The sequence below is a fragment of the Callospermophilus lateralis genome, chromosome 2 (assembly GCF_048772815.1).
Source record: "Callospermophilus lateralis isolate mCalLat2 chromosome 2, mCalLat2.hap1, whole genome shotgun sequence".
NCBI classification, from domain to species: Eukaryota; Metazoa; Chordata; class Mammalia; order Rodentia; family Sciuridae; genus Callospermophilus; species Callospermophilus lateralis.
This window is the reverse complement of record NC_135306.1, coordinates 204,450,179-204,470,433: the sequence shown is the minus strand read 5'-3', so window position 1 is coordinate 204,470,433 and position 20,255 is coordinate 204,450,179. Positions and strand designations below refer to the sequence as shown.

Below are 20,255 nucleotides of genomic sequence, written 5' to 3'. Positions count from 1 at the left end.
TGTGCATTGGGACATCACCCTTTTGATGTGCTTTAAATTTGTTACTAGAATGAAATGCCTGAAGCAGGTTACTTTGTAAGAAGAAATTTATTTTGGATGCTGGAAGTCCAAACATGACAGTGCTTCTGGCAAGCCTCCTTCCCGCAGACTGCACCACATCACTTGTTTATCTGTGTGATCTCTTTTCTTGATATAAAGCCACCAGGATTCAATCAAAGGGGTTCTACCCTAATGACAGAATCTAGTTGCTTCCCCCAAAGCCTCTCCTCTGAACACCAAAGCCTGCTAAAGCTGCTGCCCTCTTAATACCATTAATATGAGATTTAGGGGATTAAACTCTGGCATGAGTTCAGGGGTCAAGCCATATATTCAAACTCTAGTGGGCTGGGGTGTGGCTCAGTTCAGCACTTGGCTTAACAAGCTCAAGGTCCTGGATTTGGTCCCCAACATTGCAAAAAAAAAAAAAAATGACATAGCCACATGGTTAGGTCAGGGGTCTGAGGAACTGCTGTGATTGACGACAGATGGGGAGGAGGGAGCAAACATGGATGACAGCTGTAGGTTCCAATCCTACTGCGTGGAGGTGGGAGACTTCAGGTCTTGGTCTGATCTAGAACCTAACTTTCTGTGCAGGCAGCTGGGCAGGAGACAGTAGGCTGGCACGGTGAACATGAGTTACTCCCTCTCCTACTTCAACCCTGGGAGCTTTTATATCCCTCCATACCATTTTTCACAGCTTCTCTGGTTTGTTTTGTTGACAGCAGTGGAATTCTCACCTCTCACCTGCGTGAAGGAAATGGTTTTTTCTGGGCTTGTGTCTGCCCCTCCCTGCTCTGTCTCAAGGAGGATGGGATCTGAGTTCCAGAATAGACTCAGTGTGGCTCAATGGCTATGCAAGTTTGAGGAAAACAATCCCTGACTCAGACTTGAGAATAAAAAAGGCCTGATGCCGCCAGCCCCAGCGCTCTGTGGGACTCTGGAAATGAGGGAGATGCTGAGCATCCAAATATGGAGGGGAAAGCTGGTCAGCGTTGGTCCTGGAGGAACACGAGAAAAAGTGGAAGAGCCAGCTGCTCTGAGCTACCCTGGACAGCAATGGAGGATGTATTGTCCTGTCTCTTCCACCCCAACAGGAAGTGGGGCAAATACCTAGAACCTGCAATCCAGCCTAGGTCCCCTCACCAAGGATGCTTCCAGCTACACATCTGGGTCCTAATCTCATTTGCCTAAAACTTGCCACATGCCTGGGAAGTGCCCTTTAACTCTGCTGTGCCTGGTCATTCATCTGCAGAACGCACCTGCGCTACCTGCATCTGTGGAGATGCACACAGTGGAGTTGGGGTGGAACCGTGGCAGGTGCTGTCCCTTTACCAGCACAAGGGCCCCGCTGCTCTGCATCTCTTGCCCATGCCTCCCCACCTCAGAGCAACCCCGGCCATCCATGAAACACTCTTGTATTTGCTGGAATCAGCCTGCGTTCCAGAATTCTGTCCCCCCCAGTGTCCTCCTAGTTCTGGAATCCCACTGCTATTCTGGATGGAGAGCCCTAGGTCCTCAGGGTTCTGCTGCTCTTCTGGGCAGTGCTGGTCTGCTCAAGCTCTCACATCTGACTTGAGTCTACACTGCGGCCAGGATGCGGTGGCGCGACCGCATAGCTGTGTTCTTCTTTCCACCAGGCATGATGCTTACCATGACCGCACTGCTGCTCTTCTTCATACACCTGGCCGTCTTTGCCAATGATGTGCATAACTTCTGCATCACCCACCACTATGACCACATGAGCTTCCACTACACGACTGTCCTGATGGTAGGCCTGGCAGGGGCTCAGGGCTGAGGGGGCTGATGGAAACCCGCTGTTGTGTAAGGGGATCGCTCTCCCACTGGATGGGCCTACAGTTCTCCCAGGTGATCAGCATCTGCTGGGCTGCCATGGGGTCACTCTACGCAGAGATGACAGGTGACAAGTTTCTGCGGTGCTTTGCCCTGACCATACTGAGTGAGTGGGAGGAGGTGTGCTAAGAGGAGGGGGAGCTTTGGAACCCTAGGATATAACAGGAGAGGGCAGGGGTGTTGGGTTGATGGGGTCTCTCTCTTCTGCCCAGTGCTCAATTTAGCCATGTTCTTCAACCGCCTGTCCCTGGAGTTTCTGGCCATCCAATACCGGGAAGAGAACCACTGAGGCCTGGGGACTAGGGACGGGATGAGAAGGGAGAAGGAAAAGGCTGCTTTGGGTGTTTTAATAAAGTCTGTTATTTATTTGCACCTGTCAGCTCCTTCAAGGGAGGAGGGTGGGAGGCTGGAGACCCAGGGGGAAGTAGGTTAAGATAAATGCTTGACCTACATGACTCCTGACCCAGCCTATAGCCACTCTGGTGGCCTTGGCCTTGGGTCAGGAATCTTAGTGTCTCAGGCTTGAAGGAGAGGAGTGGAAAAGAGACTCCTGGCCTCCCTGCCTTCCCTCCTTAGGATCCCAGGTCCTAGGCTGGCCCAGCCACAAGCAAGGGCTCAGGAGGGACCCACACGGATATGAGGGTTCATGAGTGGGTCGAGATTGGGATCGCTGTCAGCAGCAGCCCGGCCCAGGCGAGACATGAGGGCGAGGAGGGCCAGGAAACCCAGAAGGCCCAACAGTAGCAGCAGCCCCGCCCGCTGGAGCAGGGTCAGCGGCCGCTTTCGAGACCCAGCCCGGCTCCTGGGGGGGAATGAGGGCAGAGTCAGGTTAGGCCCTTGGTCCCTGGGGCACAGAGACGAGCCTTAGTCACCATCCTTGAGCCTCAGTTTCCTCATCTACGCCACAGGGATGATCACCCCTGAACCTGCCACCAGGTGGAGTCATTGTGCATCTCACAGCAGCTGAGGCACAGGTTCTAGCTGAGACTGTGTTTTGGAAACTGGGATATGTCAGGCATGGGGGAGAGTTACAAAGATTGGGTGCTGTTGGAGCAGGAAGGGGCCACAGAGAGCCCAAGTCCAGACCTCCTACAGGAGGTAAGAACAGTCACAGAGAGAGCACCCCAAGGTAGCTACTGCCCAGCCGAGGCCTCTGCACAGACCCTGCACTGGATGCCACCAATGCCCAGAACCAGCCCTGCTGTCATCAGATCTCTTCCTCTCTTGGCTTATTTCCTCTCCTCCCCTTCCTGCCATCCTGCCCTGACTGACCCCATATACCTGAGCAACTGGGCCAGCCAGCCCAGGGCTGGCCGGCGGCGGTACTTGTCATCATCACAATCCCCATGGAGGCCAGGTAGTCGGTCATCATCCCGTGTGTCATACACCTTCCTTGGGGCTGCAGGGATGAAGCCACCAGCATCAACAGGCTCAGAGAAACTGGCCCTGTGCAGGGGGGTATCCTAACCTCCCCAGCCTGATAGAGTATCTTGGAACTGAGGGGAGGCCATGTCTGTGCTTAGGGTGAGGAAGTGCCACTTTGGGGGAGGCTCTGGATCCCCAAGTTGCCTCCACCCACACCACCCATGCCCTTTCTGACCTTCTCTGGCTGGGACAATCCCATGGCTCACCATGAGTCAAGGGCTCAGTATTGCCCATGTGGATGACCGTGTGCTGCTCGGGTCGGCTGGGAGAGGCAGGGGGTCGGGGAGCCTGGCTGTAGAAGGCTGGGGCAGCAGAAGCGCTGTCTATGTCCTCCTGTCCGGGGGTACTGGTGGCTGTGGGTATGGAGAGAGCCATGAGCAATGCAGAAAGGCAAGGTCCCAGAAAGCAGGTAAAGGCCACCACTTACCATTAAAGCTGGACCAATCAGAGAAGTCGGAGGAATTGAGGGGCTCAGGCTCTGGGCTTATCACCTCATCAATCTGGAGGAAGGAATTTGGGTCACTAGCCTGACCAATGTTGTCCCCACCCACCCATCTGGCGAAGAAGGTAAGGCTTGGGGCGAACAGATGGTCAGACAAAGGGACTCTCACCAGAGGGAGGCCCAGTCCTGACCGGGCCCAGTTGACTGTGGCTAGCTTCTCTCTCAGTGCAGAGGCCACAGGGCCAGCCAGGTTGCTTGGAGGGAAGATGGGACCATTGCAGCTGGGGCACTGATAGCCAGCAGGTGCTGTATTTCGGGGTAGCTGGGCTGCACGTTCATTGAGGCAGGCCCAGTGGAAGAGATCTGAGGGCCCATGAAATAAGGGAGAGACACAGGAAGAAGACTCTTTGGGTTCTTAGCCCAACAATAGCCCCCATCCCACTGCCAGGATGAAGAGACATACACATGTAGGCCCAGGGCCTTGATTTTCCCTCCTCACTCCAGGTCCATTTCATCAGTGTTGCCTAAGACTTCGGCCTTCTTGGATACCACCCACTAAAGTCGAGACAGATGCTACAAAACTGCCTACCGCACAAACAGATAGGGTGGGCAGGAAGAAAATGCCACCAATGTCTTTTAGGGAGTCCTTTCTGGGCCTGTACTCATCATTCTCCTTGAGCTAACAGTGAATCAAGAATAGTTTCCAAACGGATTCCTAGATATACACATAGGCACAAGGATGCATGTACACATCTATGGACACAAATATTCCTGTGCTTATGAATATGTAACCCCAAAACAAGTGTTATTCCTTATATCCACACTAGCTCCCATGAACTCATTGTATATGCTCACATGGTTGCTAACACTCAAGGATCCTGATCAATGTTTTCTCCTTGTATGTCCACAACACACCTGTGACCATCCACTAATGTACTAATGAACATCCCATGTAGAGACACATGAAGTCATGCAAGTTACACACACCCTCACATTGAAAAACACATAGAGCTCTTTCTTTTGCATCAGCTCCTTCAAAAATTGAAGCTAATGTTCTTACACCAGACCAAAGTCATAACACATATGACTGCTGGTTCCCTCTAGCTAACTTTACTGTGGGAAACTCTTCCTCTGTTTGGTACTGGGATGAATAATAGATCCTAAATATCTGAAAGTCCCATGCTGGTGTGGCTGGCAACTGCTGTCATCGTAAGTTTGACAGGCTCTTGCTCAACTCTCCAAGACTGGCAGGGCAGGAAGTAGGAGCTTTAATTTTTAGGAAAAGACACAGGAGCCTAGAAAGGTAAAATGACTTGCTTGAGCTTACATAGCAGGGAATTAACCTAACAGGGCAGGAATCTAGGGCTCTGGCCTCCCAGGCCTGGGGAATTTATTATGCTGCTTCTGGAGGAGGACTTGGAAACCAATCACCAGGATGGCTCTGGGGCTACCCTGATCCCTCCAGGATGACCAGGCCTCACCATAGCAAACAAGGCGGGTTGTCTCTCGGCTGGCCAGAGGTGTGCTGCACAGGCGGCAATTGGGGTTGTAGTCACTATCTTGGAGCCACTGCAGGTAGGACTGGACGATGCACTGGATGGAGTGGGAAAGAGAAGTCACAGTTGGAGCCTAGGCTCCAAGACCAACCACTCCAAAGTCCAACTGCCTCTTTTCCCTCACCACAGACACATATCCTTTCGTTTGTTCAACCAGTAAACATTTATTAAGCACCTACTATGTGCCTGACTCTCTTAGGGGCTGGGGCTATGGCAGTGAGCAAAATAAACCCAGTCCTTGCCCTTATGGAGCTTACAGTCTAGAGTGGTGCCCCTCAAGGGTTTGGAGGAAGCCAATATCGCCAACCACCCAGTCCCCTGCTCAGGCGATCCTCTGAATGCCCCACCTTGGCGTGATTGGCTACCAGGCAGTGCTCGCAGACGTTGACTCGGTGTTCAAAGCAGAACAGGTTGGTCACCTTCCTCTTGGGGCACTTGCAAAGTCCCATGACCGACCCTGGGGAAGAAGCCAGGTCCTACCAAGCTGCCACTTGGGTCTCACCAGCCCCGTCCGGTTCCACTTAACTTCGCCGACACCTCTCACATCCACGCAAACCCAAAATCCCCGTCTTGCTGGTGTCGGGTCACGCCCCCTGCATAAATCCCTCGTACGGCGACCCCTCATTCTTCCGGTATCCCGCCCCCAGTCAGGCCTCTCAGTCAGCTACCCACTGATACCCCTGGCCCCGCCCCCAAAGCCCCGTCTGGGCCCCACCCCTTGCTAGCCCCGCCCCTTTCTTTACAGACCCCCCCACTCTCGAAGTTACTGATCCGCCGCGGCACCGGTCCCGAAGTGCGCGAGCGGTGATTCGAGGCGCGGAAGGACAGGGATTGCGCTCTTCGTAGCTCCCGCTCTGCCCGCTTCAGCTCCAGCCGCTCCGATTATCCCTCCGCTGCCACGTCTCTTCCGGGTGCGGCGCGCGCTAATGACGACACCGCGCCAGCGGCCACACCCCTGCAGAGGCTTGACAGGAAGGCGGGCGAAGAGGGCAAAATCCAAGCGAGCGGCCCTCACGCCTTACGTCATTTCCGCTTCCTCTCTGACCGGGCGGGTAATTCGAACCTTCCACTTGCTGCTGCAGACGGCCTTCCCTGTTAGCACGAGCCTCGGGCTGCGGCGGCAGAGGAGGTCGAGGCCCAGACTAGATATGACTGAGAGGCGAACGCGGTCCGGAGGGGCCGCTCGGGGCTCGGGTGAGCAGAGGGAACGCGGGAGAGGTGGGGCTGAGCCGTTTGGGATCGCAGTCCTTTCCCCACCGAGCCAAAGAATGCTTTTCTCCCTCAGGAAGGCGCCCCCAGAGGGTTTGTTTGGGAACCTTCTCTGACCCACTCCAGTCTCGGTCTCTGGACTCTAGGGCCTGGAGTCCTGCTCAGCCTCTCTTCATTTTTCTCTATAGGGCCCAGGACCCCATCTTCTGCTACGTCTCTGCGGCGGTCCCAGCGGAAATCAGGCTCGGATCTTCCGAATTTCCTTCCTGAACTCAGTGGGAAGGTGAGCCCTGGGTTTCTCAGTTACTGCCCAAGAGGCCCCAGCACTAATGTAGAGCTCATGATCACTCCTCGTTTCCAGGAACCCCATGCGGCTCCAGTCAGGAAGCCCATCGTTTTGAAGAAGATCGTGGCTCATGCTGTGGAGGTGAGGGTTAAGAGACGGGGTTGTGAGTGGGGGGCCAAAACTGGGAGCTGGCCATTTGATCATTGGTGTTGTTCCCCACAGATCCCAGCTGTCCAGTCGCCTCGCAGGAGCTCTAGGGTGAGTTCATTTCCAACGGCTTAGTTGAGTGGAATCCAGGTCACTATAGAGCTGGGGAGCAGCATACTGTCTTCTCACATCTACTCAGGGAGCTCTTTTGCAGTATTCTGGAACAATTTACTTTTGGATAACATGGTGCATTGCCAATCTTGATTACTCCCTGCAGACTTTTTTCATTTTTAGCTCTTTATGACCTGTGTATTTTCTACCATTTTCCTTAAAATGCTGAGCTGTGTCCTATCCACTGTCTATCCGTTTTATTCTCAGTTTTTATATGTGGTTGTTATGAGTTATATTATGGTGCTTTTACAGTTTTAGCAGAACTTGTTACAGAGAATATTTCATTAAGAGGAAATCTGACTGGGGCTATAGGTCAGTTGGTAGAGTGCTTGACACTAAAGCACAAGGCCCTGGGTTCAATCCCTAGCACATACACACACACACACACACACACACACACACACACACACACAAAGAGGAAATCTGAAGATATAGTCAGTTAGAAATGTTAATTTTATTCTTTGAAGAGTTTGTGGGATTTACAGATGGGGAGAAAGACAAATGACCAAGTGATTACAATATTATTTGTCTAGAGCTGCAAAAAGAAAACCAGGTGCTATGATGGTACCCAACCCAGTGGCTCAGGGGTATTTTTACAAATATTTAGAAAATTTTGTGGGGGGGGGTACCAAGGATTGAACTCAGGGGCACTCGACTATTGAGCCACATCCCCAGCCCTATTTTCTATTTTATTTAGGGACAGGGTCTCACTGAGTTGCTTTTGCTGAGGCTGGCTTTGAACTTCCCATCCTCCTGCCTTAGCCTCCTGAACTGCTGGAATTACAAGCATGTGCCATCCACACTTGGCTAGGAATTTTTTTTTTATTAGCTTATTAATAGACATAATATTTGGGTCAACTTTGACATAATTATACAGTGTGAAACATAATTTACTCCAATTCAGTCCTCAGCACTTTCCCTCCTTTTGTCCCCTTTCTTTTCCTTTTCCTCTACTCCATTGATCTTTCTTCTGGTTTTATAAATATTTTTTCTTTTTTAAAAAATATTTTTTAGATGTTGGTGGACGTTTATTTTATTCATTTCTTTATCTGTGGTGCTGAGAATCGAACCCAGTGCTTCACACATGCTAGGCAAGTTCTCTACCACTAAGCCACAACTGCAGCCCCTATGTTTTTTCTTAATTAGTGTATCATGGATATACATAAAAATGAAATTCACTGTGGTATATCCATGTACATAGGAATGTTTGATCAAAATATTCCCACTGTTCTTCCCTTTTTCTGTCTTGCCCTCAATCCCCTTCCTCTATTCCACTGATCTCTCTTCTGTTTTCATGGGATTCTCCTCCCCTTCTAATTTTTTTGTTTTTTTTTTTCCCTTAGTTTGGTCTGGCTTCCACATATGAGAGAAAATATTCTGCCCTTGATTTTCTGGGTCTGGCTTATTTTACTTAGCATGATGTTCTCCAGTTCCACCCATTTACCAGAAAATGCCTTAATTTTATTCTTCTTTATGGCTTAAACCAAATTAAAAGTAGGGGTATTCTGGGCAAAATAAGCCATGTTTGCAGAGATCTAGAGTCCAAAGAAAACTTATGAGGTGTGAGGAATGGTAATTTGTGTCTGCAACAGACTTAGTCAGGGTAGGGGAGAGAGCTTGCTAAGCCAGGGCAGATCCTAATGAGACATGAAGAGCAAATTCCAGGGCTTGGGCCTCATCCTTGGTCTGTGGGCAGCCTTTGGAAATGTTTTGTTGTTGTTGTTATTGTTGTTGGGGATGGTGCTGGAGATCAAACCCAGGGCCTTGTTTGTGCCAAGTAGGTACTCTACCACTGAGCTACCTCCAGCTGACCTTTGAAAAGTTTTAAGGTAGGTAGTGACTGAGTCAAGCTTGAGTATTACATAAAGAATGACTGTGCTGGGGCCTCCACACCAGGTGTGAGGACGTGAAGCTCAGGAATCCTTCTATAAGATGGTAAGGGCCTGACTAAGGTATTGGCAGAGTGGCACCTTCCTTTCTCCATTTTACGCATAACTGACCCATCACACAGCACTGGACTCAAAAGAGATCGCCTCCCATAGACCTTCCTTGACACCCTTACCTGGTCACTGTCACTTTCTATGTGTAATTCTTCTCAGGCCTTAACAGTGTGAGTGTACTTACTTGGATGTTTGATGTCTTTCTCTCCCTCTATGATAAACATAGACATCTGAGAGCAGGGACCTCAGTGGTAGCCACTTATTTATTTTATTTTTTTTAATATTCTTAAGTTTTAGGTGGACACAATATCTTTACATTACATTTATGTGGTGCTGAGGATCGAACCCAGTGCCTCATGCATGCTAGGAGAACACTTTACCTCTGAGCCACAACCCCAGTCCTAGCCACTTGTTTTTATTTGTTGACTGATAGATTCATGAAACACTGAGCAGGATAAAGTTGCTGGAATCTGGTCAACTGGCCATAGGAAATGAGGAAGAAGTAGTCAAGAGTAATCTCAATTCTGTTTATCATCTCTTTTACTAAGACCTATCATACAGGTTTCCCCAAAGCTTGAAGTGAGGAAACGTTTCCTGATAACTTTTAAAGTTATCAGGAAACTGATAAAAGTTTCCTGATCTACTTCCTTGGCTTTCAAACACAAGAGTCATTAAATTGTTCTGCATCCACCCTTGTCTTGGCCTTCAGGAAATTCAGTGTGAAGTTCATGGGCATGAAATCATCCTTATGAGCACCTACAAAATGCAGGGCTCTGCTGGAAGTGCCAGGCATAGGCAAGTCAGCCAGTAAGACTAAAGACCCTGCTCTCAGGTAACTTCCATTCTGATTGGGTGATTGAGTCAACCATTAATTAACCAAGCCAACATCAGTGTTGCTACACAGGAAATAAAAGAGGTCATTGTGACAGAATAGCTATCAGAAGCGAGATGGGCTGATGCAGATTTGATGGTGAGGGACAGCCTCCCTGAGGAAGCATTGGAGCTGAATGGAATAATGAGGAGCCAATGTATGAACCTCTAAAATACATGTCTGCTGCCTTTGCCGTGGCTCTCTTGGTCTCTGCAGAAGCTCTCCAGGGGCTTACGGAGGACCCAGGGAAACACCCCCACCCCTGTTACCTCTCAAACCTCATCTTCAGCTCCTCTCCCCTTGAGTCACTGTACCACACTGGCCTCCTTGTTTCCTCATTCTGACTGGCACACTCTTGCCTCAGGACGTTTACATCTCTATTCCTGCTGCTGAGAACACTTCTTTTAGATGTCCATATGACCCACTCCCTCACCATTGTCGAGTTATATTTCACATGTCTCCTCGGAGAGGCCTATGATTCCAGCCCACTCCCAGAACTCTATCCAGTTGGTTTTTGTGGGCTTTGATTTTCTGTAGTGTTAACACCCCTCACTTAACACATGGTTCCTGTTATGTTTTAGAATAGAAGCACTGTAGCAGTAGACTTTTAATTCATTCCCTGATGTATTCCCAGTGCCTAGAACAGTGCCTGGCTCAGGACAGGTAAACAAATGGACATTTTAGGAAAAACTTAAGCAGCTATGTGGCAAATGGATCATAGAAGGCAAGGCTGGAGACAGGCAAGGATTAGGAGTTCATTGAGCTCGTCTAGATGGAAGCTTGGGTGATTTAGTGAGAGGTGGCTGGATGCCAGGCACACTTTGAAACAGCAACAGCACTAGCAGATGCGGCAAGTATTCCTGAGGCAGAAAAGCAGGCTCCTCAGAAGCAATGACTAGCTTATTTTTATCTTTTTTTTTTAGAATTTTTTTAATATTTATTTTTTAGTTCTCGTCGGACACAACATCTTTCTTTGTATGTGGTGCTGAGGATCGAACCCGGACCGCACGCATGCCAGGAGAGCGTGCCACCGCTTGAGCCACATCCCCAGCCCCCTAGCTTATTTTTAAAAGTATCCGTTCTGGACTGGGGTTGTGGCTCAGTGATAGAGCACTTGCCTAGCAATGTGAGGCACTGGGTTCGATCCTCAGCACCACATAAAAATAAATAAGTAAAATAAAGATATTGTGTTCATCTAAAAAAAAAAAAAATAAAAGAAGAAGAAGAATTATCTGTCCTTTCCAGCCAGAGTCTCCTTGGGCCTGGAAGTAAGTGGTCCAGAAATGTGTTCTCTCCTGTTCTGGTACAGATTGCTTTTTTCTTGGAGAAAGAAAACAACCCTCCTAACAGGCAGCCCACTAAAGAGGAACTATTCAAGACTCCTAGTATCCCTGTCACACCCACCACCACTCCTATGTCATGCATCCTGAATGGTGAGTCCAACTTCAAGGAAGGAGAACTGGATGCCAGAGACTTGGACATGTCTAAGAAAGTCAGGCGATCCTACAGCCGGCTGGAGATCCTCGGCTCTGCCTCCACCTCCACCCCAGGCCAACGGTCCTACTTTGGCTTTGGGGGCCCTGAAGGCTTGTCCAAAGTCTCACCTGTGGTGTGTGGAGATTTAACTGAGGTCCCTGCAAAGCTCTGGGCCCCAGATACAACGCTCCCTGGAATCTCTCCCCCAATCCTGAAAGAGAAACGGAAGAAGAAAAAGGTGCCTGAGATCCTGGTGAGTGAGAGATGGGGCCTTTTCTGTCCTCTGGCTGGCCATGCACACTGGAGGCTCTACAAAACAGGAGACATGCAGGGCCAGGGTGTAACTGACTCTTGGGGGAAGGTAGCACCTGCAAGGTGTGGGTGATGTGCTGCAGCTAACGTAGCCACCTTGCCACTTACCTGCGCCCATTTCTCTTCCCTAGAAATCGGAACTGGATGAGTGGGCCGCGGCCATGAATGCTGAGTTTGAAGCTGCTGAGCAGTTTGACCTCCTGATTGAATGATATGAAGTGGGGGTGCTCCTGGCTAGTCTCTCCCCTCCTCTCCCTGAACATAGCCCCTCTTGATGGCAAAGACACTGGGGGTCCCCTCTGCTGGCTTTGTTACCCATGCAGGTGCTATTGCTGCACATGAGGCCTGGCTACTCCTGAAGGCTTGGGCAGCCCCACTAGGCAGCCTCGGGTTCAGGAAATGGGCCTGGCCTGGCCTGGCCACTCATTCGTCCTGACTAGTCACTCTCTTCTTCCTATCTTCCCAAGTACTGGGGGTCAGAGCCTATATCTGCTCTTGCTGGGAATTGTGGTTGCTCTAAACAGGACCTGCAAAGGGTGGCCAGCCTTAAGCTGTCCCTCTGGAGTTGTCCTCTGTTGATGGCTTGGTTCCCAGCCACAGGCACATGTATGTAAAGAGACTTTGAATTCCATGGGTTTCTTGTTTGATTCCATAGTTAGTTCAGGGGAGAATTCATGGGTTGGAGGACACTTCTACCCTTTGAGTCTCAGACCATAAATGTTTAAGGTGCCAGAGCCGGGTGAGCTGTCTTGCCGTCGAGGTGTTTGATGAATGGCAGGCTGAGGGGATGCTGCTGCTTGCAGAAAAGCAGGCTCCTCAGAAGCAATGACTAGTTTATTTCAGGATGTGGCTGCCAGGGCCTTGGACTCTAATGCCCTAGTACCTGGGGCTTATCATCTCTGAACAGGTAGCCTGCAACAGGGGTCAGGTGACCCCTTTTCTCACCCACAAGGTCCCAGTCCCACTAGCATTTTGCAGATACACTTATAAAGTTTTAGGAAGCTTTTCTTGTGTGCCAGAACACTGCGGGGGTTGGTGGCAAGTTTCACTTTTAGTCTCCTTAAGCCCTCACCTGAGAACACTGCCAGGGTGGGTGCATCTCACTGACTTGGGAACTTTCCCCGCCATTCCCTTTTCCATGCTGGGGGAAGGTGTGGTTTCAGAGACCACCCTGCCCACTGAGAGGCGCACTTCGCCCTGGGCCTGTTGCGCTTTTGATGTTGTCAAGCTTGTGGAAGCAGAAGCTGACAGGCTGTGGAGAGGCTGGTGGACCACCAGGAAGAGGAGCACTTGGCAGGGGACTGGACAGAACAGGGTGGGCCTGGTGGGCATGAAGGAAGGCCCTGGGAGACTTAGGCTGTCTGTCCAGCACCTTGTGCTCTGTGGAGGCTGCAAACAGGCCCTCTTGCCGGGGCCAACCCAGGTATCTGACTGGACCACGCCTGTAGAACTCTCCTCAGCTGGCCAGCAGGGCAGAACCTTTGGGAAGAATCAGGAGGAGCCTCATGATGTTGAGTTGATCTTGTCCTGGCAAGCCTTTCTCTGTCCCTGGGGAGCTGTATGCAGTGTAAAGAAAAACTGGGAGTCTGTTTTGAAATAAAGACGTGATTAAAGAGTTGCCTGTTCAGACTGCTTTTATTGGGCAGAGCCCAGGATATGAGACCCAGGATGCCAAGTCTGGGCCATGTCACAAGTGTTGTCCCTCTGTAACAGGCTGCCAGCCTGGCCTCTCTTCAGTGGCTCTGTGGTAGATCCCTGCCCCCACGTCCTGGTGTGTTTCTTCTGTCCAGTTACCCATCCCTATCTCAGGAGGAAAGAAATGAGGTCTGGGCGAGGTGCCTGGGAACAAATCCTCCTGAGTCCAGCCTCGTTCCCTTTCCTTTGAAGGAGCCTGTGCCCTTCACACGGTGGCCTGGCCTGGACTCTGCTCGGCAATGGGTGATGCAGGAGCGCCTGGAGAACGGGTCAAAGATGCTAATTCCTAGGAATCCTCCCAGTTGCGCTGTGGTAAGGCATAGGAGTGGTAATGCAGGTGGCACCTCCCAGCCTCATTTCCCTCTCGTCCCCATGTTCTTGTCTCCTAGTCCTTAAGAAGTCAAGGTGGTGAAATTCTCCCCAGAGCCACTCCCCCCACCCATGGGAGACAGGTGAAGGCCAGCTTTCTGAAACCTCAGTTCCCTTTCCTCCATGTTCTAACCAGTTTATTCTAGTTTTATTGTAAAAGATGCCACCTTTTTTATTTCTTTAAATATACATTTTTTTTTTTTTAGTTGTAGTTGGGCACTATATCTTTATTTATTTTTATGTGGTGCTGAGAGTCAAACCCAGGGTCTCGCACATGCTAAGCAAATGCTCTACCACTGAGCCACAACCCCAGCCCGCCATCCGGCAATCTTGACCAGCATCTCGGCTGCTGCTATTGCCCCTTCCTGAGGCTGAGCCCCTTGAGGGAACTGCTTCCTCCCACTTTACTGGTCCTCCCAGCATCTGGTCTATACCAGGTTGACTTCCTCCCCTTTGCTCCCACCGTGTGACAACTGTGTGACAAGATGGCAGGCTCTCTCTAACAGCCATCACTGCTGATCAATCTGACCCCACCTTTGACTTCTGAGGTTGTAGGCAAGTCACTTAACCTCTTTAGATTGTTTCTTTTCTTTCTGGTGCCAGATACTGAACCCAGGGGTGCTTTATCACTGAGCCATATCCTTAGCCCTTTTTAGTTTTTATTTCAAGATAGGGTCTCACTAAGTTTCTGAGGCTGGCCTCAGACTTGTGATCCTCCTGCCTTAGCCTCTGGAGGTGCTAGGATTATAGGTGTGTACTGCTACACCTGGCTTACTTAGCTTCTTTGAATCTTGTGTTTTTTCTTGTTTTTAAGATAATTTGTTATCCAAAATTATATACATTATTTTATAATACAAGTATGTTTTATGAAATATTTGGGACATGCATAAAAAATAAAAATTAATGTCCTTTATCCTAGATTTAAATTTTAATGGATATCCTATATTTCACTGACCACTCTACATGGGGTCACTGGTACCCGACAGGTGCCTGTTGTCAAGGGGCAGCTTCTGTGGTCCCACACACATCTTCCCCAGTACTCACAGTTGAGACACATAACTGTTGTCACAGCAAGTGCAGTTCCCCTCGCCTTTACCCCCGAGGCTCTCGGCTTATTGTCCTCAAGTCTACTCCTTTCACCTACTCTCCAAACTATGACCCAAACAACCCAGACAAACACAAAGATCTCCTTGCATTCTCTTCACCAGGGACCATAGTCCAGGCCCTGCCATAGCCCTGCACCTGCTCACACCAGTGGGAGTATCCGCACCTGTCCACATTGCGCCCTCTGAGCCTTCCTGCCTTTGCCTACACTCTTTGCCTTCTGCATCTTCCAGCCCTTTGGGAGCAGGCAGCGGGGGCCCCCTCCATGCAGTCTTTCTGGAGCTCTGAAGTGGATCATGGATCCTCTGCAGCCAGGGCTTTCTGCACAGACCTGTGTGGCACATCTCCCTTCTGTCTGCACTATAGGCATCTGGGTACCTGGGGTATCTGTTCCCTGGAACTTCAGACAATGCAGTTGTTCTGTGTGTTCAGGACCTGGCCTGAGGCCCATGCCACAGACAGTGGCTGGCCAACCAGTGTTTCCCCGGGATGATGAACACACGAGTGAGCCGAATCCTATCATGTTAACAGGTTGTCACTTACTTTTGCTTATATTTTGGCCCTTCAGGCTACTTCAGTTTTTCTGCATTGTATAAATCAGCTACCACGACCTCCCCAGGGACTGTTTTTGTTTTCTTTGAAGTTGTTTTGTTAAGCCTAGTTTCCAAAGCAAAACTATCAAAGGCAAGATCTTGCCAGTGGATCTTGTTATACTCAGCCAGGGTCCCTTGAGACAGATCAAACCTGATGACAGAGATGGCATGCTTCTGAGTGGCCACTCTGAAGCTTGGCAAGTCCCTGGAGTGATGGGTGATATGGCCCTCTGCAGGGATCTGTGTACACTGTGTGCACAGGGATGTGACTGCCTAGGAAGGCTCCACACATACACGGGGTCTGGGGACATGGCTCAGTTGGTAGAGTGCTTGCCTCACGTGCATAAAGCCCTGGGTTCAATCCCCAGCACCAGAAGGAAGAAAGGAAGGCTTCACACAACATACAGCACACTGTATAGAAGCCCACAAGTCCCTCAGGCCCAGGCAGAGTTCAGGGTGAAGATGGCTTACATCTGAGGTCACCCCTGTCCTCAAATCAACTTGTTCTTAGTCCCATAGCCAACAGGTACACAGGGTTCTGAAAAATTGAGGGTGAAAAATGGTGACAATCTTTTCTATTGACTTATGACTATTTTTTCCATCAAGGCATTTTATTTAGACACATTATATAGAAATAATCTATATACTTAGTAATATTCTTATAAAGTATAGTATTGTTTTATATTACTTGCACGTGTAATAGATGCATTAGGTTCTTAGAAAAAGGGTCCTAGGATTTTCTCTCTCATGTGTTTTTATCTTGCTTCCTTGTGGTCTGTGAATCCAGCTGAGATCATCAGTCTCATGAAACCAAACTGATAAGAGGGGGGTAGATGATCCTACCATCTTCCTAGATCCTTGAGTTGTACATCAACTCTGGGACTAATCCCTCCATGCTTGTTTAACCTGCCTGTGAGGGTCACAATTTCCCAGCTCTGTGATCATCAATGATTTCAAACTTGCCAATGTCCCATGCTTTATCATCACAGCTAAAAACCAATGGCTTTGGAGCACAATCTGATGAGAGCCTGGTATTTGCCACTGATTCTGTTGATGCTCTGGAGAGCATCAGCCAGGACATTCATGGGCATCATTATGGTGGCATGGAAGGAAGGTGGAAGGAGAACAGGAGAGGCAAGCATTAAATTATAGGCAGCTTTAGACTTGTGACCTGGGACAAAACTGCTTTTCTAGTTCTGTTGTTAGAAGGTCTCATACGGCCTCTGGAGATGGAAATGTCCTCAGCCTTAGCCATGGCATCAATCACCATGGACCCCTCCTTGGGTGCTGGGGAGGGGCATTTGCTCAGCAGAGAAAACTGGGCAGCACTCACATTGGCAGAGTAGAGAGGGCAGTGGGGTGGGAGTGACCATGGCCAAGAATATGGTCTCAGGGATAAGTTTGGGATGGTGTCAGGAAGTAAGGTCCATGGTTGGTCTGAATAGAAGCTCTTTTTTTTTTTTTAATATTTTTTAGTTGTAGTTGACACAATACCTTTATTTTATTTAAATGTGGTGCTGAGGATCGAACCCAGGGCCTTGCACGTGCTAGACGAGTACTTCACCGCTCAGCCCCAGCCCCAGCCCCTGAATAGAAGCTTTTTTGAAGCAGAAAATTAGATAGAAAACAAGGGCCTCGGGTTGGGAGTCAAACTCAGTGGGAGAGTACTTGCCTACCCATGTGCAAAGTCCTGGGTTAAATCCCTAGTGCCACACATACACACATACACAAAGCACGCATTTTTTAAATATAAAACTCTAATTAGGCATGCTATGTTGTATTGTTGTATTTGCTGAATCTGACTGATCTAAATCTTTTTTTCTTTTTTCTTTTTGGTACCAGGGATTGAACTCAGAAACACTTAATCACACTGAGCCACATCCCGAGTCCTTTTTTGTATTTTATTTAGAGACAGGGTCTCACTGAGTTGCTTAGTGTTTCACATTTGTTGAGGCTGGCTTTGAACTCAAGATCCTCCTGCCTCAGCCTCCCAAGCCACTGGGATTCAGACTTGTGCCACCGCGCCCAGCCAGATCTAAATCTGATAACTCCGACGGCTCTAGCTTGCTGGACAATGGAGGTTTCCAGGCTGAGAAGGCAGGCAGGTTGCATGGTGGGTATGGGTCACCAACCAGGTTGTATCCCCCTCAGTCTCTCAGGGGCAGGCGAGGAACCCCCTCCAAGGAGATCTTGAATCCAGTGGTGCAGGCTGATGAGGAGCAAAAGTCTATACCTCAGGTCTCCAGGGAGCCAAACATGGAGGTGACAGCAAACACTGGGCCTCCCAAGGCAGAGGGGAGGCAGGAGGGCTGGAGAGGTTCTTTCTGGGCCTGGGTGAAGACCTGACCTCTTCCTGTGGCCTCAGCTGGGGAGTCTGGGCCTAGCGACGGGAGAACCTCCCAGACAGTTCTCATCCATACCTCCCTCACCACTCTGCCTCCTTGGGCTGGGGATGCCCAGCACGAGCCCCTGCAAAGCAGGGTGATGGCAGGGGCAGCAGAGTGCGGGAGGACCCAGATTGTGCAAGCAGCTCAAGACACTAAAGTCACCACAATACCTTCTCTGCAAAGCCACCTGTTTCAGAGCCAAAGCTAGACCTGAAGCCAGAACCTGCCTTCACGTTCCTGTTTACACTCTTGAATGCATCGGAAGACTCTGAATCGTAAGGCCAGTGTGTGTGTGTGAGAGAGAGAGAGAGAGAGAGAGAGAGAGAGAGAGACAGAGACAGAATCAAGCGGGAGGCAAAGGGTGCTTCCTCCCAACAGGAACATCCAGACCTGGGTAGGACTCAGCCCTGGGCTGTGCAGATAGGACTAAAGGAGCCTGGGCTGCGGCTGGGCACTCCTACTCTGCGCCCTGCCCAGCCTCCAGATCCTCTGGTCCTACTCTCACTGCCCACCTGCCCCAGGGACTCGGAGATCCAGGAGAACCTGTTCCTCGATCAGGAAGACTGGGGCCCCCAGCAGACCTCAAAGGAGATGAGGAATCTGCAGAATGATTGCAGGAGGTGAGCCAGCCGGACAGCCCCACAAGGCCAGGCCTGGTCCTCAGGCCAGGGCTATGGCTGCTGGCAGAGACTGGGGTCGTCACTTGCCCTGCTTTCTTTCCCTCCTGCTCCCCTCCATTTCTTCTCCCCTCCTCCCACTCTGGCTCCTACTGCATCACCTTGCCAGCAGGCCCTCGTCTCCTTGCCACAGTGTCCTACAAGAACAGGACCTGCTTCACAAGTGGGGGCCACATTTGGCCACAGCTCTTCCCTTTCAATCTACTGTGTCCATGCAACATGACTGGAGGGCAGTCTGGCAGCTTCCCATTTCCTGCCCACATCCACGCGGGCAGTGGACATGGGGTTCCCCTCGGTGGAATGGGCTGGCTGAGAAATAAAAACCCATAGAAATAAAATGGCGAAAAAAAAAACCACAGAAAGCAATTTCAGAAGCTGATCAGATGGATCGAGCTTCTAGACAAAATGGGGACACGCCTGCTTTATAAAGTGTATCGGGAACATCAAAGAGATTCTATAGAAGGTTCTTCTCCAAAAAAGGTTAAAGGTGGGCTGCTCAGTGCCTGATGGGTTATGCCCGCATATGTTTCACGAATAGCTGTCCGCACCCATCAGCAACCAGTCCCCACCTTTAATTGTCCAAGAACTGAGGTGGGCTGTCTGTCAGGGAGGGGGACTGTTCTCTGGATATTGGGCTCTGGAGCTTGTTCTGCGCGATCCCGTTCCCGTGGCTGTATGCCCCTTTGTGGTAATGCCAGGGTCATGGCCCTACCTGGTGGCAGAGGGCCTAGTGCAGCAGTGGGGTGTTACGGCTCTCCCCCACGGCCACCCACGGGATCTGTGATGAAGCTGTCATTCACAGCTCTCCTGAAATGCTTGGGCAGGGCTGATTCGAATCACACCGGATCCTGTCACAGCCCTCAGAGGGGGCCGCCTTCTGCCCCTCATCCCCTTCCAATGGGACTTCAGAGAATTTGCAGCCCAGCCCATGTGATGAAGCAGCCTGTCCTCTTGCTAAAGTAGGGGAAAAGCAAAATCTGTCCCTCTGGGGCCCTGCAGAGTTGCCTGGGAAGAACATGTCTTTTCCCAACAGTTGTGATGAAAAGACAGGGCTTAGGAGATACTGGTCACAGAGTTGATGTAGGAGGCTGGGGCGGGGTGCTCCTGGGACAACAGCCTGGGGGCTGAGAGGGCTCCCTCTTTCAACCCTAGGCTTCGGGAGGCACTCATCACTACCCAAGCGGACAACCTGATCTTGGGGGAGAAGCTGCAAAACCTGGTGAGACCCCCAACCCAGACCCCTTTGTCTTGCCTCCTCCTTGCCTCCCAGCCCAGCTCCCGCTGCTCAGTACCCACCTGAGGCCCTGCACCCCTGTGTTCCAGCCTACTGTGTTGTACCAGACCCTGCAGAAGGAAACGGGCCTGGGAGGAGGAAGCCCTGCCCTGCACGCACTGGTGGATAGCTGAGTCCTCCCTGCCACACACTTTTCTCTACAGCCTCCCCTCCCCCAGAAGGCAGTGCTGCTGGTCCTGCCATCCAACCTCCCACCACATACACAGAAACCAGAATCAGAGCTAGCAAGGCCTGATGCCAAAGGCTGGGCACTTTGTCAGAAGCCACTTAATCATCCAGCAACTCTTTAGATTTCACAATAAACTTCCCAGCTGAAATAACGCCACCATGTGTCCAAGGGCCTGGGACTTGGGTGGGGGGGCAAGCAGCCCCCAGCTCTGAAGTGAGCCAGTGTCTGGACCACCCCCTGAC

General features: G+C 50.5%; 4 protein-coding genes across 7 annotated transcripts; 3 read left to right on the top strand and 1 right to left on the bottom strand.

Moving 5' to 3' along the window:
* The first annotated feature begins 1,573 nt into the window (after positions 1 to 1,573).
* Catsperh (catsper channel auxiliary subunit eta) lies at positions 1,574 to 2,193 on the top strand. 2 transcript variants are annotated; one of them, XM_076847533.1, is made up of 3 exons: positions 1,574 to 1,807; positions 1,897 to 1,964; positions 2,103 to 2,193. In XM_076847533.1, the coding sequence occupies exons 1-3, from the start codon at positions 1,634 to 1,636 to the stop codon at positions 2,191 to 2,193; spliced, it is 333 nt and encodes a 110-aa protein (XP_076703648.1). In that variant the 5' UTR covers positions 1,574 to 1,633. The 2 variants fall into 2 exon arrangements, with proteins under 2 accessions (XP_076703648.1, XP_076703647.1); XM_076847532.1 differs by having other exon boundaries at positions 1,897 to 1,996; positions 2,103 to 2,179.
* Positions 2,194 to 2,232: 39 nt separating this feature from the next.
* Positions 2,233 to 6,258, bottom strand: Zfpl1 (zinc finger protein like 1). Of its 2 annotated transcripts, none has more exons than XM_076847527.1 (8): positions 6,061 to 6,258; positions 5,661 to 5,770; positions 5,239 to 5,350; positions 3,927 to 4,120; positions 3,743 to 3,815; positions 3,522 to 3,668; positions 3,172 to 3,289; positions 2,233 to 2,692 (listed from the first exon to the last, which is right to left on the bottom strand). In XM_076847527.1, the coding sequence occupies exons 2-8, from the start codon at positions 5,760 to 5,762 to the stop codon at positions 2,506 to 2,508; spliced, it is 933 nt and encodes a 310-aa protein (XP_076703642.1). In that variant the 5' UTR covers positions 5,763 to 5,770; positions 6,061 to 6,258; the 3' UTR covers positions 2,233 to 2,505. The 2 variants fall into 2 exon arrangements, with proteins under 2 accessions (XP_076703642.1, XP_076703643.1); XM_076847528.1 differs by having other exon boundaries at positions 6,081 to 6,258.
* A 119-nt stretch (positions 6,259 to 6,377) lies between these two features.
* Positions 6,378 to 12,229, top strand: LOC143393014 (sororin-like). 2 transcript variants are annotated; one of them, XM_076847530.1, is made up of 6 exons: positions 6,378 to 6,507; positions 6,711 to 6,805; positions 6,884 to 6,949; positions 7,031 to 7,066; positions 11,247 to 11,666; positions 11,857 to 12,229. In XM_076847530.1, the coding sequence occupies exons 1-6, from the start codon at positions 6,462 to 6,464 to the stop codon at positions 11,935 to 11,937; spliced, it is 744 nt and encodes a 247-aa protein (XP_076703645.1). In that variant the 5' UTR covers positions 6,378 to 6,461; the 3' UTR covers positions 11,938 to 12,229. The 2 variants fall into 2 exon arrangements, with proteins under 2 accessions (XP_076703645.1, XP_076703644.1); XM_076847529.1 differs by having other exon boundaries at positions 6,884 to 7,066.
* Positions 12,230 to 17,543: 5,314 nt separating this feature from the next.
* Positions 17,544 to 20,042, top strand: LOC143393015 (uncharacterized). Its single transcript, XM_076847531.1, has 5 exons — positions 17,544 to 17,599; positions 18,057 to 18,148; positions 18,395 to 18,493; positions 19,703 to 19,769; positions 19,874 to 20,042. The coding sequence occupies exons 1-5, from the start codon at positions 17,561 to 17,563 to the stop codon at positions 19,955 to 19,957; spliced, it is 381 nt and encodes a 126-aa protein (XP_076703646.1). The 5' UTR covers positions 17,544 to 17,560; the 3' UTR covers positions 19,958 to 20,042.
* Positions 20,043 to 20,255: the final 213 nt, after the last annotated feature.

Excerpts from the sequence above, each read along its gene's own strand:
- Catsperh (XM_076847532.1), top strand. The coding sequence starts at position 1,634 with ATGCGGTGGCGCGACCGCATAGCTGTGTTCTTCTTTCCACCAGGCATG. Across the intron at positions 1,808-1,896 it reads ACTACACGACTGTCCTGATG|TTCTCCCAGGTGATCAGCAT; the intron begins GTAGGCCTGGCA and ends ATGGGCCTACAG. Across the intron at positions 1,997-2,102 it reads CTTTGCCCTGACCATACTGA|TGCTCAATTTAGCCATGTTC; the intron begins GTGAGTGGGAGG and ends TCTTCTGCCCAG.
- Zfpl1 (XM_076847527.1), bottom strand. The coding sequence starts at position 5,762 with ATGGGACTTTGCAAGTGCCCCAAGAGGAAGGTGACCAACCTGTTCTGC. Across the intron at positions 5,351-5,660 it reads TGGTAGCCAATCACGCCAAG|TGCATCGTCCAGTCCTACCT; the intron begins GTGGGGCATTCA and ends CACTCCATCCAG. Across the intron at positions 3,669-3,742 it reads TGATTGGTCCAGCTTTAATG|CCACCAGTACCCCCGGACAG; the intron begins GTAAGTGGTGGC and ends CCATACCCACAG.
- LOC143393014 (XM_076847529.1), top strand. The coding sequence starts at position 6,462 with ATGACTGAGAGGCGAACGCGGTCCGGAGGGGCCGCTCGGGGCTCGG. Across the intron at positions 6,508-6,710 it reads AGGGGCCGCTCGGGGCTCGG|GGCCCAGGACCCCATCTTCT; the intron begins GTGAGCAGAGGG and ends TTTTCTCTATAG. Across the intron at positions 11,667-11,856 it reads AAAAGGTGCCTGAGATCCTG|AAATCGGAACTGGATGAGTG; the intron begins GTGAGTGAGAGA and ends TCTCTTCCCTAG.
- LOC143393015 (XM_076847531.1), top strand. The coding sequence starts at position 17,561 with ATGGAGGTTTCCAGGCTGAGAAGGCAGGCAGGTTGCATG. Across the intron at positions 18,149-18,394 it reads GCATCGGAAGACTCTGAATC|GGACTCGGAGATCCAGGAGA; the intron begins GTAAGGCCAGTG and ends CACCTGCCCCAG. Across the intron at positions 18,494-19,702 it reads CTGCAGAATGATTGCAGGAG|GCTTCGGGAGGCACTCATCA; the intron begins GTGAGCCAGCCG and ends TTTCAACCCTAG.